Here is a 17,660-nt window from a genome sequence, read left to right as displayed (position 1 = left end):
TATATATATATATATATATATATATATATACGTGTGTGTGTGTGTGTGTGTGCGTGTGTGTATATATGTATATATATACATGTATATATATATATATATATGTATATATATATATATATATAAAATAATGCGCGATACTCTGTGGAGGATAGTCCAAAAGCAAAGCTATAATTGATCCGCGAATCATAAGAATTTTGTCTAGAATAAAATTGTAAATTGAAATCAAGATTAGTGGATTGTGATGATGTGCGTCCCTTTGATCCTCGTCTAATATACGCCCCCCCCCCTCCTCCTCGACTAACAGGCTTCTTTTCTTATAATTTTGTCAAGAACACAGTACTGCGGGAAACAAGTCGAAGAGTATCCGCAATCACAACCAACCATTTACCTTATCGCGCGTGGCTATTAAGCACCCGTCATCTAATTCTTCGACACATCTAAAAGATATCCAAGTTGCTGTGACGTCGACTCCATATCCCGGCTAGATTCGTTCCTTCCAATCGCTGCTCGAGATTTTTCTCACGATTATAATTTCTCCTCGTGCCGTCGATATTACTTGAAAGTCGACAACGTTAAAATGTACACATATTTTCCGATGTATTTTTGGTGATATCAGAAGTCTCGATGCGCAGTACTGTGTTTTGGATTTCATTTATAATTTGCTGGCGTACAGCCGTGCCATCACCGAATCTGCGACTCGGGCAACCGTATCGGTGCCTCCGACTCTGACAGTCCCCGGATCGGCAAACAAAGATAGGAGTAACGAGCATAGGACGTCGAGTAGTCAACCGCAGCTGCAACGTTCGCACACCGGAGGATTGGATTGTTCACCACGTACACCCAGTCCAACCAAGAGTAGACTGAACTTCTTGGAGGGATTTAAGAATACTTTACGCACGCGTTCGCCGGTGCGCAACAACTCCATCCCGGTGAGCTCACCTTCGTTGACACAAACGTGACTTTTTGCTAATTCGGCTTTCTCGTTATCCATCTATATCAATTAGAATTCTTGATTGCAGCAAAGGGGCTCTTCCTCTTCCTCTTGATGCCTGTCACTATCTGCTATCTATTGCATCTATTGCATTGCCTTCTGTTGGTGCGACGATAAGTCATACTTCTGTTATTAAAGAATTTTGTTTGACGCGCCGTGAGAGATCGTTGTTCCGCGCGAATTTCCTTAACTTATATAGTAAGATCTTACAGGCATAGAAGAAACAAATATATAAGTAATCGCTACGAGAGGCTGAATTCTGACGGACAATTCTAATTCTCTGCTACATAACTATGCTGCTTTCTATCGGTACCGCTTCTGTAACCACCACCACAGTTATACTCTATACTACCACCGCTACTACTAATGCCGTGTTACTTCCTCCCATCTGGGATCTGACGGTTGCTAGTATTACCGCCTACTATCCGATGATGCATTACGGTCGACCGATGCTGGGAGCTCCTCCTGGGGAATCTGTTGAATTCCTGGTGAACAATCAAAAATAGGGCGTGTGTATACAAGATGTATGAGAAATACGTGTCCGGAGAGGAAGAAAATGTCTGTAATGGGAGGCTTCCTCAGGTCGTTCCAGGTGCTCGCGTAAGATTAGCCGCGGATTGGGGCAAGTTGCACGCCGGGGACGAGCTGGTCGTTTCCCACCTCGATGGCCCAGGTCTGGTGGTGTCCCCCGTAAATACCAAGGACGAGCTATGGATCCCCGCAAGCCTGATCCCGAACTCAGCGAACAGTAGAGTGTGGTCGTTTCGTCCGCGAAAGGTGGATCACGTCGATTCTCGCGAGTCCTTGAAGACGACGGAGGAAAAGACGCCAGTTATTTTGAGCAGTCCGATGTCGATTCGTGCAGCCGCTGGGGAATCCATCAGATTGCTCGTCGAGACGCAAAACGCGGACGGTGCGGTCGTCACTTGGAAGAAAGAGGATCGATGCTTGAAGAAGAACGACCGATATCAATTCCAACAGAGCGCGGGCTTCATCTACTTACAAATCACCGGCTGCCGAGCTTCGGACTCCGGGATATATCACTGCCACGTAAAGTGCGACACGGGCTTTTGTTCCACGAAGATCGCGCTCTTCGTCATAGGTAGGTCAACATGTCCGAAGGATTACATTTCGAAGAGGAGGAAACTTATCCTGACGTTTCAGGCGGCAGGAGCGGTACCATGGTGCGTGTTTTGAGATCCTCGCGAGTGGAGATCGACTGGGAAAAAGACGAGATCGGTAGCGCGTCGTGCAGTATAGAGTGCAGGACTTTACCTTCGCAGCAATGGGTGCCGATATTGAAGCAAGCCAACGAGCCGCCTTCCGTGCTGGATATGCCAGCGGACGCTTCGTACAGTTTCCGGGTGATCGGGGAGGGCGGGACAACGACCTTGCCATCGAGCGTGGTGACGCTGTCAAACGCGAACGACGAATGGGAAGCCAAGCAATTCGTCGGCAGGTACTTGGAGTTGGACGAGCTGGGTAACGGCAGATTCGGCACGGTCCGTCGTGCCAAGGATCGCGGCACCGGTCAGGAGGTCGCCCTCAAGCAAACCCCGCGACACAAGCAATCGAGATCGCTGACACGCGCGGAGTACGATCTTCTCGCCGCCGCTCATCACGCCAACATCGTACGAGCATTCGCCCTGTTCGAGAACGCGCCCCGACCGGGCGTCGACACCATTGTCTTGGAACTGTAAGCGAGATTCCCGCCGTTGGCATCCGATCGAGATCTTATCTTTCTTTCTTTCTTTCTCTTCAGAGTCAAAGGTCCAACGCTGTTCGCGTATTTGAGCGAGAAAACGGAGTATACCGAGGCGACCGCGGCGCGATACACCGCTCAGCTATTGTCGGCGCTACATTGGCTGCATTGCCGCGACAGAGCGCACTTGGACGTCAAGCCGGAAAACGTTCTTATCGACCAGGAGGTAGACGCGGTGAAAGTGATAGATCTGGGAGAGGCGGTCAGAGCTCCCGTCGACGAGGTTGTACCGCCCGCTGATCTCGAGTTTGCGCCACCGGAATCGGTGTTGGGCAGACCGACCGGTTCTTACACGGATATGTGGGCTGTCGGGGTCTTTATTTATGTTCTATTGAGGTACTTCACCCGCTTCGATTAATCGGCAGTACGAATGTTCTTCTTAACAGTTTTACCGTACATACCCGACAATTTTTCGCCAACGAATCTTGTGTTCCGACCGGAGACTCCACTGTGACGAGTCCTCACATTATAGTCAGTGACGGAAGGGTTCAGAAAGCATCAAGTCGATGAATGATCGACTTGTTAAAATGTTCTTCCCTTTAACTAAAAATCAATAAATCATCGTGAAATTAACGTAACAGAAATCATGAGAAAAGATATGTTTAAAACATAAGTATGTTGCACTAATTTTCATCAAGTGAAAATACACGATATCTTGAATTGAAGATATTGCAGAGTAAACAATTTTTTTTTAATATCGGAAAGAAATCGAAATAAAGTAATATGGGAAATATTGAGAGAAAAAAATGTCGATACAAAAATATTTCATTTTGAAAGAAAAATATCGATGCCAGTATTTTATCGATAGCATTATAAAATTCCTAAATATAACGTTAAAAACTACATATTAGATGTTACGTGCTACTATCGTCACGACAACGTTCTATCAACGTTTTGTTCATTGGATAGTCAAATTTTATTTACAAATTAATTTTAATTTTACTTTTAATTGATTTAATCTCAATTATTGCTTTAATTTAATTAGTTCTTCTTTTATTTCTGTAATTATATTTCTCTAGTTGTAACAGTTTTTCGTGTGCTTTTTTAACGGTTTTTAATGTTTCAGTGGATTATCGCCTTTCTTGGACGACTCTGTAGAGGAAACTACCGCCAATATACTCAAATGTGACTTTTGTTTTCCCGACGAATATTTTGAGACGATATCTGACGACGCGAAGGAACTTCTCAAAAGATTACTGTGTCTGCGTGGCGAGGACCGAATAAATGCGGAAGTTTGTCTCGCTTCAACATGGTTATCAAAGGTAATTTGTACTCTTTACTTGAAATTTTAATCATTCCAGTTATTTTATTCTGTACAAATATTTTATAGTTATTTATTAACCGCGTTATAAACGACATATATTAGTATTTCAAAGAGAGAGAGAGAGAGAGAGAGAGAGAGAGAGAGAGAGAGAAAATTGTTGAATTCTTACTTGTCTCTTTGACAATGCATTGAAATTTCACGTGATACTTATACCATCATTCTTTCTGTTATTAGGTATCTAGTGGCGCTATTATACCGTCCACTAGAATGGCCGCGTTTATAGAACGTCGTGCGCACTGTCTTAAACTGCGTCAAGATCACAATGACAGTTTTTATTCTTAAAACTAATATATGTGTGTGTGTGTGTGTGTGTGTGTGTGTGTGTGTGTGTGTGTGTGTGTGTGCAGTAAGCATGTTACTTAAAATACATGACAAGTTTATATGTAAATAGTAAAATATATACTTGAATGTCTAGTATGTGTTCATTTTCGATGAGAATATCTCGCGTCTCCTCTCTTAAAACTTGGCCGCGATTCTTAAAATTGTACTTCCTCGCACTTTTTCTGAGGAACACGGCGTTTCTTATCCACGGAAATTGTGGACGTAGTACCGGACACGGTCACAAAATGAAAATATTATCGACAGTATCAAAAAGTAGATGTAGCGAAGTAGTTCCAATGTCAAAAGTCGATACAGATGGCGTATCAAACGTCGGCGTGGCCGCTCTCAGATTTCTCTCTAGTCCGTGAGTAATCCGTAAGTGAATGGAAGCGAGTACCGATCTTGATAAATCGTTTTGACACGTTCGTATTTATTCACGATGAGCGCGTGGGTGCAATACTTTAAATCTATTCCAACACATATGGTGAGTTGCAACATTCATAAATAACTGTCTTATTGAACTGTTGCATTTTCTGCGATAAAATTAAACTTATGATAATTCACTACGCTAGGTTATGTTATCGTACACCATCTGTGAATGTAATTATAACTTCATGTGTGTGTGCATACCGTAATTATTATAATTTATATTGTATCGCAAGTAAGTACAGATGGTGCTACGCTTACATACAAATGTTTACATATCTATAAAGAATCTCTGAGGATTTCTTGCTTTTAGGACTACGATGGTCAAGCTAGAGCAGAGAGATTAGCAAGAGTCATAATAACGTTATTTGGTGTAAGTTCTGATTGTCTAGGCATATTAATGGACATTAACTTTAAATCAATATTCTTATAGGTGGTCGGTTTAACCTGGGGATATGTCATTCAACAATTCTCACAGACAATCTATATTTTGGGCGCTGGATTTGTAATGGCAGCATTAATTACGGTACCTCCATGGCCCATGTATCGTCGCAAACCATTGGATTGGCAAAAGCCACAGTCGGAAGTTCCTACCAAACCGAAGAAGAAGAAATAATGATAGAAAGAACATTCCGTGATATATATGATATGATAAATGAAATAGAGTAAAGCACCAAGTGATCTTGCTCGTGTGAATTTCATTCCTAAAAATGGAAATCTATACATACTATTAATCATTTTTCTTGATATTGATAGTTATGAGCACAAAAATGCCCGATATATGAATAGACATGTGTGAAGGTGAAAGACTCTTTTTTTGTAAGATATATCCATAATTTAATATTTTCTGCATAAATACAGGCTGTAAATAATATATTTATGAAATTATACAATAATATATAATGTTTCAAGAACTAGTTGATAAGATCTTGTGATGTTACTTCAAGTTGGTTTTAAGGAAACAGAATTGTAAAATGGCTTTAATCGCAAATTTGATATGCAATCATTACTGTTATTTATTTATTTTTTTGAAAAATTATAACCTGCCAGAAAAAAAACATTTTTCGGAAAAAAAGGTATAGAAAAATAATTCTTTACAAGAGCTGTTTATTTTTTAAAGACAGACAGAAGCTCTCAATGTTCTTACAATTATATACACATTTTACATCTTTTAACTTTAGCTACATCAGGGAGCTTGCTTCGAATAAGCTACTATTTAAGTTATTCCGTGAAATATGTGGGGTCTCTTATTTTCCGATACCTGAAGAATAGACCATGTTCAGAAATGTTTTTCTGAAAAAAAAAAAAAAACCCCACTTGGTATTTACCTTTAGAATTGCTCAAAGCACGTAAATAGATATCCGAATGGTCTTTTACGAAATATTGCAAATGGCACTTCTTACCTTACACACACTTTTAATTCCGCAAGAGGAGACCTTAAAGGTCTTCAAATATGGACTACGTTGACACGGCAATGGGGTTGAATGGAGTTCATAATAGGCAGTGTTTATAAGAAGTGAGAAATTAACCAATCGTTGTTTCCCTTACATTCGAACATGATTGGTCGATTACTTAGTCTTACTTCTTATGAACATATTCCTACTGTCCATTGTAAAACACGCTTTAAGGTTTCGTTCGTGAATCCCACTCGTGGTGAGTTTTCATCAAGTGAATTCCGCTCACAAAGGTTTCATGCCATTCACACACATACTACAGTAATACTACGGAATACAATACTGGTTAAAAATTGTTTAGTTTTATATTGAATAATACCGAATTGACATTTAAAGAAATTCGAACTAAAAAAAGATTTTAGTTAGATATTAATAATTTATATTTATGTGAATATCTGAATAGATATCTTCGATACAACTTAAAATACAAAAAATATCAGATATATCGTGTGAGCATACAAATGTTTTTGACGTAATATTTTCTTGACACGAACGACATCTGAGCAGCATATCCGTACGCATCTACAACTATTCTTGTTCTCGCTCGCTCGCTTTTGATTATTGTGAGTACAAAATGAGGCCAAATTGAATACATCTTGCTATCTAAGTAGAACACGCCACACAGGCAACGAGTATTATTAAGACAAGTAGACGATTATATAATATACACACAACAATGTCATAATGCAACTTAGCTAGGATCGCCACACGTTCGTCATGAGTTTATTTTCGAGCGTTGCTATATTTGTACAGATGTGGCTAACAATATTGTGCAATACGCTTCTCTATCATCGGCCGATCCCGGGAGGGAGATCAAGCCGGATGTATTTCAGTCGTTTCCGCGCTTTTGCGTGTTGCACTCGGCCATCTTCACACTTTGTGCTTCGTATCCGGCGTCCTCAGAATAGCCATCCGACGTTTTCCTTGGATTCTTCGAAAATTTTCTCCTCAAGAACTAGCAGCGTTTTGATTGATTCGTTCAGTTAGTTGAGAATTTGTGCTTTACGCGGAGAAAGGTGACAAGATACACCGCACGTCGATGAGCTTTCCTGAGAGCTGGGCGCAAGCGCGCCCTCGTCTTTACGAGCGAGTGAAAAATCGATACGTTTGAAATTTAACTCAGTTTTCACGGTTTATTCGATTGTCGCAGGCGAAGTTTCCTTCGTACGTTCACCGCGAGCTCAATCGTCTCGTCATAACCAGAGAATGTGACTTGCACTCAAGCGCTAAGGGTGTAATATCTTTCAAGTTATTAGAAATAATGCATACAGTTTCCATCGCGAAAATCGCACTTGTGAAGAGCATGAAATTCGTGAAAATATGAATTCAAAGATATTTGAGATTAGCACATATGCTCGAAATGATTCTTTTGAAAAGATTTGAATCTTTAAAGAAGAATTAAAAATGGCCGCCATTTTCAGTGCAACCGTTGGAGAAAGCTAGGCGGGAGAAATGAAAACAATTTGGGTGATCGGCGGACCAGGATGCGGCAAGGGGACGCAATGCGACCGAATGATTGAGAAATACGGATTCGTTCACCTGAGCAGCGGCGATTTGTTGCGCGCGGAAGTCGCCAGTGGCAGCGAGAGGGGTGCCTCGCTCCAGGACTTGATGTCCAAAGGATTATTCGTGCCAACGGTATGTTATATTCGACCCATTTGAATTGAACATACTGCGAGCAAAAGAGTATGTCAATTTAAAACTGGTCTTACGCGAACGAATCCCCGTTTTCCTCAGTGAAGATCATGTGGTTTCGCTAGGACGTTGTGCTGGAACTTATCAAGGAGAAAATGGTTCGCGAAAAGGATAAAACCAAGACCGGCTTCCTAATCGATGGGTATCCTCGCGAAAAGGAGCAAGGCATTCTTTTCGAGGAAAAGGTAAAGCAACAAAGATGACTCTGATTAATCGACGATTAACAGAATCACTTGGACCAATTCAACCAATTCTACTTAACGATAAATGTGATTGGTCAATGGAATAATCAGCTGATTAAATTAATGTGAAATGTCTGGCCCGAAAATCAGCTTAATCGGAGTTTGGTGGAGTCACACTGCAGATTGAAGATTTTCGAACAATGTAACTTCTGAAGGACAGTTTAAAAGACTTTTTTTCGGATGTTTTTAAGATGCCCTTTAGAAATTTGCGGCGCCGTCTAGCTGACTAATATGACTGATCGAAACAAGCAGAAAGCCAAAATTGATTGATTCGTCGAATTATAATCACTAATACAGTCTTCAGCCTTACGCAGATTCTCTTTCTGCTGCCATTCTTCTTGTTTTCATACATTGAAACATTTCAATATGTCTTTGTGCAGGTTTGCTCCGTCGACTTGATTCTTTTCTTCGATGTATCAAATGAAACTTTAAAGAAGAGGCTTCTCGGACGTGCCGCTGTTTCTCAAAGAGCAGATGACAATGAAGAAACGATTAAGAAGAGAATCGAGATATTTAACTCGAAAAACAATGAGATCATCGATCACTACAAAGATAAAGTTGTTAAAGTAAGGAAAATTTAATTTTACATTTTTTTCTGGCATTTTCCACATTTTATTTTAGCTGGTATAAAAATTTCTCCTGTTTCAGATTAATGCGGAAGGAACGGTGGACGAGATATTTGCCAAGGTGGAACAAGCGTTAAACACTGTATTAGCATAATTTGTTAGATTAATTTCACCAATGAAGGGATCGCAAGTATCGTCGTGAGACTTTCTCCCGGATCCATAATTCCGGACTCAGCAAACACCAAGTTGTACAACTGTTAGTTATAATTTCCTACTCGACAATGTAACTGTTGTATAACGTGTGTGTTGAGTAGGAAATCATAAGTTATGTAACTTTCTTGGGAATTGGTTATACTCCAGATGATACTGAGCACTCTTCTTGCGTATCTGGCCAGAATATACGTGGACAAATTAAGTACCTTCAATTGTTAATTGTTAAATAAAACTATGCTGATACTCAGAGTTGACTTTTTAAAGTTTGATTTGTAACCATTGAAACAGAAAAGTTGAGTAAGAGGGAGGTAAAGAAAGTAAAAAAAAGTTAAATCCGACGAATTGATTTATGGGCAATTCATATTGCGTCCGATCGCAAATCAATATGCGAGAGTTATCTGGAAAGAATATATGATTATTAAATAACTCAAAATTAATTAAATTCAATAGAATTCTATTCTTATAATGTATATCTTAATCTATTATTCTATATAGCCACTATTAATATCATTCGTCGTATTAAGAAAAAGATTGAAAAAGGACATAAAACATTGTTTTAAAGGTCAATCATTCTGCCGAGGCTCTAACTTATTCTAATCTTAATCCTAACCTACTTACTAATACACTCATACCAATTTCTATTCGATTTTTCCCTAACATCGACTTCGATTTTCATTTGCAATATTTCCTCTTCCTTTCACCTTGCGTTTAACGAAATGGTATCTTAAAGTGTACAATAAATAATGTTTTCATATTCTTTCTTTTCCTCATCCCCCCTCTATTTCTCCGCTAGGAGTCGGTATGGCATCTCTGTGTTATATTCACTTGTTAACTATACATTTGACTGTGATTGGTCAATTTCTCGAGGCTTAAAACACCTATTGTAGATCGGGACTTAGGATGCGTTCGGGGAAACACTATTTAGCGCTACCGCGTCATTCTATCCTTGTTGCATATGTAAAAAGTAATAGAATGACGCGGTTAAATAGCGTCTCCCCGAACGCACACTCTTAGTGAGCGATGTGGCTTCTGGATGTACTCTGGATTCTGGATTGTTTTGTGATATAAGAACGTGTCACATGTAACCGTTTCGTACACAAAAAAATAGTACAAAAACCAAGTATAAATTGCGACAAAATGGCTCAACTGATGAGAAACGCTGCGTTATTATTATTTACGGAAGAATGTGCGGAAAAGTATTTCAAAGAGTTCCAATTTCTTCACGGTACGTTTGCACCACATACAATAGCGGTAATATCGGCCTTATCACATATTAATTATTTTATATTTCGATATGCAAAATCGGATATAAACATTGGTGTATTAAATTGATACAATATATCTTCCTTATGCCAGACCAATATGTCATTATTAACATAATCTGTGAAAGTCATGGTGAGTGTTGATATCTTTAATATCGAGCTGAAAATTCTACAAACTTATTTTTTTTTTGTAAAGAATTAATTGTAGTTATGTTATTTCAAAAAGGAAATCTTACATAATTTATCCCATTTAACTTTATTTTCGGGGAATTTATAGTGTTTTTATTATATAAATAAATATAAAATATGTATATTTCTTAATAACTCGTATAGAAAGGCTGAGATTGTAAAGCAAATTGTATTAAAATATTGATATATACTTATATGTATGTGTACATGTGTATTCATATATATATATATGTATAACTAAAATAGAATAATCTTGATGATGTTGCAGTTGGATGCTTCAAGGCAACTGTGAGCAAAGTTTTAGGCATCGGTATTATCGGAGGTTCTCTCTTTGGTTAGAATATATATCCTTTTTCTACAAGATATATAAAAATTTCTAATTCATTTCATTGTTTTATAAAAACATCTTTCTGAGAAAAATTCCTATGTTTACACTATCATATTATAAATATTTGCTTTTGTTAGTCTTGCTTTTATCGTTACAAATTTCAGTATTAACATATTTAAGTTATTCTGATTTGTATAAATGTATTTTTATCTTCTTTTTAGTAAAAATTCCACAAATTGTGAAAATTTTACAAAACAAAAGTGGCGAAGGAATCAATATCTTTAGTGTATTGTTAGATTTATTTGCCATCACTGCAATGATATCTTATAGTTTTATCAATGGATTTCCATTTAGGTAAGTAAATAATTAATTAATAACAAAATAAGTATAAATAAAACTTGTTATATATAAGAATTTACAAAATATTATCCTATATCAAACATAATTTCAGTGCTTGGGGAGATGTGGTGTTTTTAGGGATTCAAACTTTGGCCATTGCAGTTTTAGTAATGCATTATAATGGAGAAACGGCAAAAGCAACAGCTCTGCTTTTTGCTTATATAGCAGTGGTTTTTGCAGCTAATAGTGGGGCAACACCTGTCCATATTCTCTGGGCATGTCAAGCGATAAATATACCCATTGTTCTCATTAGCAAGGTAAACAGTTTAATTGACAAATCTTTTGATCTTGTGATTTTTATTGTATCTTTAATTAAATACTTTTGATATGTATTATTTCATTAACACTTCAATGAATTGTTATGTGTAATTTATAGCTTATGCAAGCCTGGACAAATTACTGTAATGGAAGTACTGGCCAATTATCTGCGGCAACGATTTTTATGCTCTTCTTCGGTTCTTTAGCGAGAATTTTTACTTCTATCCAAGAAACAGGTGATGCGACTATAATAACGATGTATGTATGCTCCACGCTAGCAAATGGTATAATAGTACTGCAACTTTTCCGTTATTGGAATATAGATGTAAAAAGTAAAGCGAATGTTAAGAAAAAGCTGTAAGAAGGAAGAAACACAAATCATATATATATGAATTTGATAATTGTACGTATAATTTTGCATGAATAACGTCTTACGATATCATTGCGATGGTTGAGTGAATATTTGGAATCAGTTTCTATAAGAAAATTATTCTTTTGAAGAATATTTGTTAATGCGATGAGATTCGGAGATATATATTTGAATTATGATTATATAATTTCGCGCAATTCTTGGAAAGAAGAATAATCAAGTAAGAATTGAATCCTTACTGAGGAGTGTTGGATGAAAATATAAGATACAAGTATATGTGTGTAGAGATAAGACTGGGTTATTGTCGAATATGTTGTCTGAACATACCTGTTAAATATTTCCAATGTGTGAAGCAACATATCTCTTGTTATTTTAAATAAATTGTAAGCAATTTGAATATATTTGATATGTTACATTTTACATGTACATTGAGTAAATTAACTTTTTCGTTACATACGTGTGTGTGTGTGTGTGTATATATATGGGAAATTGTTCACCACCTGCGAATGAGTAGTAAAATTAAGGTTCCTGGATAGTCTTCTATTACGATTTTATTACGATGGAAAATACTTCTAACCAGCCCTTTCAGAGTCGTACTACTTGAAAGAAAAAAAAGTACGTCCACTGTTTAGTCCTATTACGACTTCAGTTTCTCGTTAAGGGAAGTGATGACTCGTAGCGGAGATTCTGGAACTAAATTACAGAAATAACGGGTCTAACAAAACTCGTTATTTCTGTAATTTAGTTCCAAAACCTCCGCTACGAGTCGTCACTTTCCTTAACGAGAAACTGAGGTCGTGATATGACTAAACGATGGACGTACTTTAATTTTTCAAGTAGTATGACTTAAGGGTTGGCCAGACGTACTATTCATTATAATAAAAAATATAGGCGAAATACAAGCTATAACTTTCGTAAAAATGACGTTATGGAGATCGTTTAAGAAGCACTTTAAAGCTTGAAGTCTTTAATTTTTAACCACTATAATTTATAATCTTAATTTTTCAGTCCTAATTGTATTAAAGTGCGTGTAACTAATATATTGCTCTATCAGTTACGCCTACACCTTGTACATATAATCTGACAGCTGTCAGATTAGCTACTGCGCATGATCGTTAATTCATAGGTTCGCTTCGTTCGCGTGTTCCGAAATATGAGAAACCGTTCTGTGAGCGAGTGCACCTGGAGAAGAGCTGATATGTAGAGGAGAACAGCGAGTGAATTAATCGAAGCCGATGTAACTGACCTCCTCGTCTTCACGCACGGATCTCTTTGTAGAACAATAACCCACCCACTCGTAGAGCGAGCGCTTCAGATCGCTCTCAACCTCCGCGGTCGTCGAGGGAACCGACGAACAAAGGCCCGTCTAAATATTCATCCGAGATCAAGCATGCAGCGAGGCACATCGTGCGACACTTGAAAGTCGTCTGAGAGAGATCATCCGCCGTGCGTTGTTTCGCCATTGGTCGGCATGCTTTGACGAACGAGGTTGAGAACATTAATCTTTTCCATGTACTCGAATGCACTGAAAAGTGCACGATGAGAGGAAACGCACCGGGCCCGGGCGTCTCGTATCATATGGCCGCTGGGAAATCCGATCCTACTTTTGTTTACGTTGCGTGGGATCGCCGGCTTTCTTACATCGTCTCTGCGCTTTAACGTAATACGTTGCGATAATATCTCTCGTGTCTCGTTCAAACTGTCATTCCGCAGGAATCATGCTTGTACACAGGGAGGAAAAACGTCTTCTAACTTCTATTTTCTGATGCAGATAACTCGCAGTAAATGAGTGTTGTTCCTTGGAGGTGGAACAATGACTTCGAGTTACTTCGCTTTGCCGCTCAACATGGACAGAGTGTGCAGAATTTGCCTAATCGAGAGCACCAATCTGTCGGCGATCTTCTCCAGTGATCAAGAGGCGAATGATTTCCCAGGACTCTCGCAGAAGATACAAATCTGTGGTTCCATTGAGATACACGAACAGGATGGACTGCCTTCGCTGATATGCGATGTTTGTGCGTACAAGGCTAGAGTGGCACACGAGTTCAGACAGCAGTGTCAGCATTCGGACGCAAGGTTGCGCATGTACTACAACAAGCCTGCCAAGTGTCATATTACGGTAAGTTTGTTCGCTCGTGCCGAGGCGCATCAATATCTGATATCGCACTTTTCAGGATTCTTGTACACAGACAGATTTCCAAGCAAGGTTTATACTGGCGACCAAACCGAATCATCTTCAAGATGAGTATTTTGTTAAAGAGGACATGCAAGTGGTGGCGCAGGAATATGCGCAGCCTGCTGAGTCATTCGTCAGAGATGAGAGCAGTCTGAGCACGAATCAGATTCATATTCAAGACGACAAGCTGTTCATATGTTCCATCGGGTTCGAAGGTAGCAAAGAAGAAGAGGAGGAGGAGGAGGAAGAGGAGGAGGAGGAGGTGGTGACGACGAAGGACTCCTGCATAACGGAAAACGTGGTTCACGAGATGTCGATAGCGGAGACATCCGATATGCCGAGCAAAAACGACGAGAAGGAAGCCGAGCGGTACGTCGAGAAAAGCGGCGAAACTTTCGGAAATTTGGAGGAAGAGGAGGAGGAAGCCGAGGAGAACTTCCCGCAGAAACGTACGTCCACGAGGAAAGCTAAGGCGAAGGCGTACAGCGACGACGAGGCCGGGCAAAATTATTACGAGCCGAGCAGCGACAGTCAGGATTCGGTGGAGTCCAAGTTCAAGTGCAACGTCTGCTCGAAGCAGTACGCTACGCAGAAGGGCCTGAAGAAGCACTCGCTCGTCCACGAGAAGAAATACAAGTGCAACGTCTGCCTGAAGATGTTTTACAAGCAGGAGAACATGGAGAACCACCAGAAGATACACGCGTCGAAGCCGCACGCGTGCCAGCTGTGCCACGCGTGCTTCTCCAAGCCGCAGAGTCTCGTGAAGCACCTCAAGTCCCACACGGAGAAGGTGAACGACATGATCAAACAGATCAGCACGGACGAGCGCAAGGAGCCGAAGAAAGAGCTGAAGAGCGAGGACGACACGGAGGACGACGAGACGGCGGCGGCGAACGACGAGTTCGAGAACGCGCCCGAGCTGTACAAATGCGAGATCTGCAGCCAGTACTGCTCGTCCTTGAAGAACTTGAGGAGGCACGCTCTCGTACACGGCGACAAGAAGTATTCGTGCACCGTCTGCAAGAAGTGGTTCTTCAGGCCGGACACCCTGAAGAAGCACGCGGAGAAGCACGGGCACGGGCTGCTGGACAACCTCGCGGACGACAACAAGCTGTACGACTCGGATGCGAGCAGCAACGCTGCGAGCAACAACGCCGCGAGCAACGCCAGCGTGAAGAAGGAGGACAGCGACGAGGACGGGGGGGAGTACAAGTGCCAGCACTGCGACAAGGTAATGGCGACGAAGAAGGGCCTGAGGCGGCACGTGTCGATGCACAAGCCGAAGGCCGAGCCGGTGACCTGCGAGATCTGCAAGAAAGTGTGCGCGAGCCAAGCGCGGCTGGTCCTCCACCAGCGCACGCACAAGCCGAAGGAGAAGGTGCCGCGCGAATACCTCTGCCACATCTGCAGCAAGGTCTACCCCAGCAACTCCTCCCTCACCTACCACATGCGCACCCACACCGGCGTGAAGCCGCACGTCTGCAAGACCTGCAACAGCGGCTTCACCACCACCACCAGCCTGGCGAATCACATACGCATCCACACGGGCGACAAGCCGTTCGTCTGTCACGTATGCAGCGCCGCGTTCGCCGTCAGCTCGGCCTTCCGTCGTCACCTGACCCGGCACACAGGCGAGGCGAATTACCTCTGCAAGACCTGTGGCAAGGCGTTCAAGCGGCTGAGCACCCTCAAGGAGCACACGTACACGCACTCCGGCGAGAAGCCGTACGTCTGTAAGACGTGCGGCGCCGCTTACAGTCACAGCGGCAGCCTCTTCGCCCACCAAAAGCGCTGCCGCGCTCAATACGGCGATATCATCGTCGAGGATCATCATCATCACCACATGCCGGTCACGCATATCCATGTCAATATGAACAACGTGAACAACGGCCCGCGGCCGGTTGCTGTGATAGGTCAGATATATTGAGTCCGCGCCGATTTTCCTTCGCTCGCGATTCATCCGTTCATTATCGAAATTAATCGTCATATTTTACACTCGCTTCTAATTCAACTTTCGTCATATTGTTGTTTTAGAAAACTTGCCAGTGATAAGACAAGGAATCGATTGATATGATATCATTGTGGGAGGCCGAACTCTGTGTAAAGAAAAATCACTTACTTCTCTCTCCTGTAGAAACGATGATGAGCGTAGATGTTGCTTTCTGCGAGATATCAGTTTGATTAACACGCTGATCGGTTGCGCAAAACGACGATTCCCGTGTACAAGATTATCGCGCATCTGTAAATATATATCAGCAGTTCTTATTCATAATAAAACGAAGCATTTTCTGGATACGTTCCTGTCGAAGGAGTAGCGCTTTGCTTTTCGCGAGGACACGTAGAGCAGTTGCTCCTTGATTATGTCGCACGTATAATTATCGGAGACGTGAAAATCAAGTTTTCCAAACGAAATTTTTACGGATTATCGTAACAATTTCCAGATATTTTTTTATTATTTCATGTTATAGGTGTGGATATTATATATATATATATATGCATGTATGTATATATGTGTATATATATATACATGCGTAGCGTACAGGGTGCAGCATTAACTCTGTCCTCTTCAAGTGTCTCTGAACTGACTGATTATTGAGAAAATGACGCAAACAAAAGTTCGTTTGTCGTGAGTTCAATATTCGTACAGTCGGCAGATTAAAAGTTGCAACAGTTTTTGCGTATGTGTGCGTGCATAATCACATTTAGAACAAAGATTTGCATAATATGTCACTACTGTCTACACCAAACTTCTAATCTCGACAATCTCAAATCTTTAAAATATTTAAAATAGATGGAATTATTGCTCTATCCTGCATTGATATAAACGTGTGTGTATACACATTCACATACATATATATTTTTATATGTATAATCCAGATCTTGTTGTACCATATATTGCATGATAATTTTGTATTGCTACATTATTTTACAGTTTTTGCTAGATTTCGAAATTAGAGAAACACTCATTTCTCTTCTTTTCTTTAGGAATTCATACAGAAATCTCCAAAGGCGCGACATAGTTGCCGAATAATTGGTTTCTACGGTACTGTCCTTTTTAATCAAATCGATATGCGGATCTAAAGTAACACTCGAAATGTAATATCAGGTATACAAGTTCTGGGCTGTGATTATCGTATAAATTATAACTAGCCGAAGAGAAAATATCAGTAAGTTTTATCCCCCATTTAGCGAAGTTGATCAGCATAAATATATAAATATTTCATCGCCAAAGTACATCATTATTAAACGAGGAACAATCATATTCGCACTATGTACATTTTGCATAATAACTTACTTAGATCATACGAAATGATTATAATTATCATCATATAATGCGTGTAGCTCATGATAGGATATCGATAGGATGAAAACTTTTGCAGTCACATTTTTTATCTATGCTAATAAAAAAGATGTTAATATGTTGTATAACGGATGCAATGTGTCCAGTAATATTGTGCCACGAAGAGAGCGTATTCTTTTAAAAGAAAGTATTCTGACATTTATTAGAATATGATTTTAACTTAATATTCTTATTGAGAAGAGACACATTATCGTTTTTATAATATATAAATATTTAACAATAGTAATTTTATATTAGCATTTTATATATTAACGAGATGACATCGTATATACATTGTTCTGTTTTAACATGCCTCGTATTATTGTCATTGATCAGATATCCTA

At 40.0% G+C, this 17,660-nt stretch overlaps 5 protein-coding genes across 16 annotated transcripts in view; all 5 read left to right on the top strand.

The window, feature by feature from the left end:
* Positions 1-4,491, top strand: part of LOC106742070 (triple functional domain protein) — a 20,192-nt gene extending 15,701 nt beyond the window's left edge. For 3 of the 7 annotated variants that reach the window (XM_014614674.1, XM_014614675.1, XM_014614673.1), the window contains exons 23-28: positions 674-929; positions 1,574-2,093; positions 2,156-2,687; positions 2,754-3,089; positions 3,820-4,015; positions 4,252-4,491. In XM_014614674.1, coding sequence (XP_014470160.1) covers positions 674-929; positions 1,574-2,093; positions 2,156-2,687; positions 2,754-3,089; positions 3,820-4,015; positions 4,252-4,359 — 1,948 coding nt within the window. In that variant the 3' untranslated portion in view covers positions 4,360-4,491. Of the gene's footprint in view, positions 1-673; positions 930-1,004; positions 1,147-1,573; positions 2,094-2,155; positions 2,688-2,753; positions 3,090-3,819; positions 4,016-4,251 lie in introns of those variants that run through there. The other 4 variants (XM_014614677.1, XM_014614676.1, XM_014614678.1 and 1 more) reach the window with 4 other exon arrangements.
* Positions 4,492-4,585: 94 nt separating this feature from the next.
* LOC106742072 (signal peptidase complex subunit 1) lies at positions 4,586-5,631 on the top strand. Its single transcript, XM_014614685.1, has 3 exons — positions 4,586-4,882; positions 5,138-5,197; positions 5,258-5,631. The coding sequence occupies exons 1-3, from the start codon at positions 4,838-4,840 to the stop codon at positions 5,438-5,440; spliced, it is 288 nt and encodes a 95-aa protein (XP_014470171.1). The 5' UTR covers positions 4,586-4,837; the 3' UTR covers positions 5,441-5,631.
* A 998-nt stretch (positions 5,632-6,629) lies between these two features.
* Positions 6,630-9,243, top strand: LOC106742091 (adenylate kinase isoenzyme 1). Of its 4 annotated transcripts, none has more exons than XM_014614721.1 (5): positions 6,630-6,841; positions 7,700-7,916; positions 8,039-8,158; positions 8,596-8,781; positions 8,864-9,243. In XM_014614721.1, the coding sequence occupies exons 2-5, from the start codon at positions 7,731-7,733 to the stop codon at positions 8,933-8,935; spliced, it is 564 nt and encodes a 187-aa protein (XP_014470207.1). In that variant the 5' UTR covers positions 6,630-6,841; positions 7,700-7,730; the 3' UTR covers positions 8,936-9,243. The 4 variants fall into 4 exon arrangements, with proteins under 4 accessions (XP_014470207.1, XP_014470204.1, XP_014470205.1 ...); XM_014614718.1 differs by lacking the exon at positions 6,630-6,841 and adding an exon at positions 7,084-7,260; XM_014614719.1 differs by lacking the exon at positions 6,630-6,841 and adding an exon at positions 7,084-7,294.
* Positions 9,244-10,008: 765 nt separating this feature from the next.
* On the top strand, positions 10,009-12,256 carry LOC106742090 (mannose-P-dolichol utilization defect 1 protein homolog). Its single transcript, XM_014614717.1, has 5 exons — positions 10,009-10,219; positions 10,714-10,779; positions 10,995-11,127; positions 11,225-11,429; positions 11,549-12,256. Exons 1-5 carry the CDS (start codon positions 10,132-10,134, stop codon positions 11,789-11,791), a joined length of 735 nt encoding a protein of 244 aa, XP_014470203.1. The 5' UTR covers positions 10,009-10,131; the 3' UTR covers positions 11,792-12,256.
* Positions 12,257-12,568: 312 nt separating this feature from the next.
* On the top strand, positions 12,569-17,629 carry LOC106742082 (zinc finger protein 345-like). Of its 3 annotated transcripts, none has more exons than XM_014614706.1 (3): positions 12,569-13,160; positions 13,572-13,919; positions 13,975-17,629. In XM_014614706.1, exons 2-3 carry the CDS (start codon positions 13,614-13,616, stop codon positions 15,901-15,903), a joined length of 2,235 nt encoding a protein of 744 aa, XP_014470192.1. In that variant the 5' UTR covers positions 12,569-13,160; positions 13,572-13,613; the 3' UTR covers positions 15,904-17,629. The 3 variants fall into 3 exon arrangements, with proteins under 3 accessions (XP_014470192.1, XP_014470191.1, XP_014470190.1); XM_014614705.1 differs by having other exon boundaries at positions 12,569-13,288; XM_014614704.1 differs by having other exon boundaries at positions 12,569-13,460.
* Positions 17,630-17,660: the final 31 nt, after the last annotated feature.

This window comes from Dinoponera quadriceps, unplaced genomic scaffold, assembly GCF_001313825.1.
Source record: "Dinoponera quadriceps isolate SergipeBrazil2010 unplaced genomic scaffold, ASM131382v1 scaffold588, whole genome shotgun sequence".
NCBI classification, from domain to species: Eukaryota; Metazoa; Arthropoda; class Insecta; order Hymenoptera; family Formicidae; genus Dinoponera; species Dinoponera quadriceps.
This window is presented reverse-complemented; position numbering and strand designations above follow the sequence as displayed.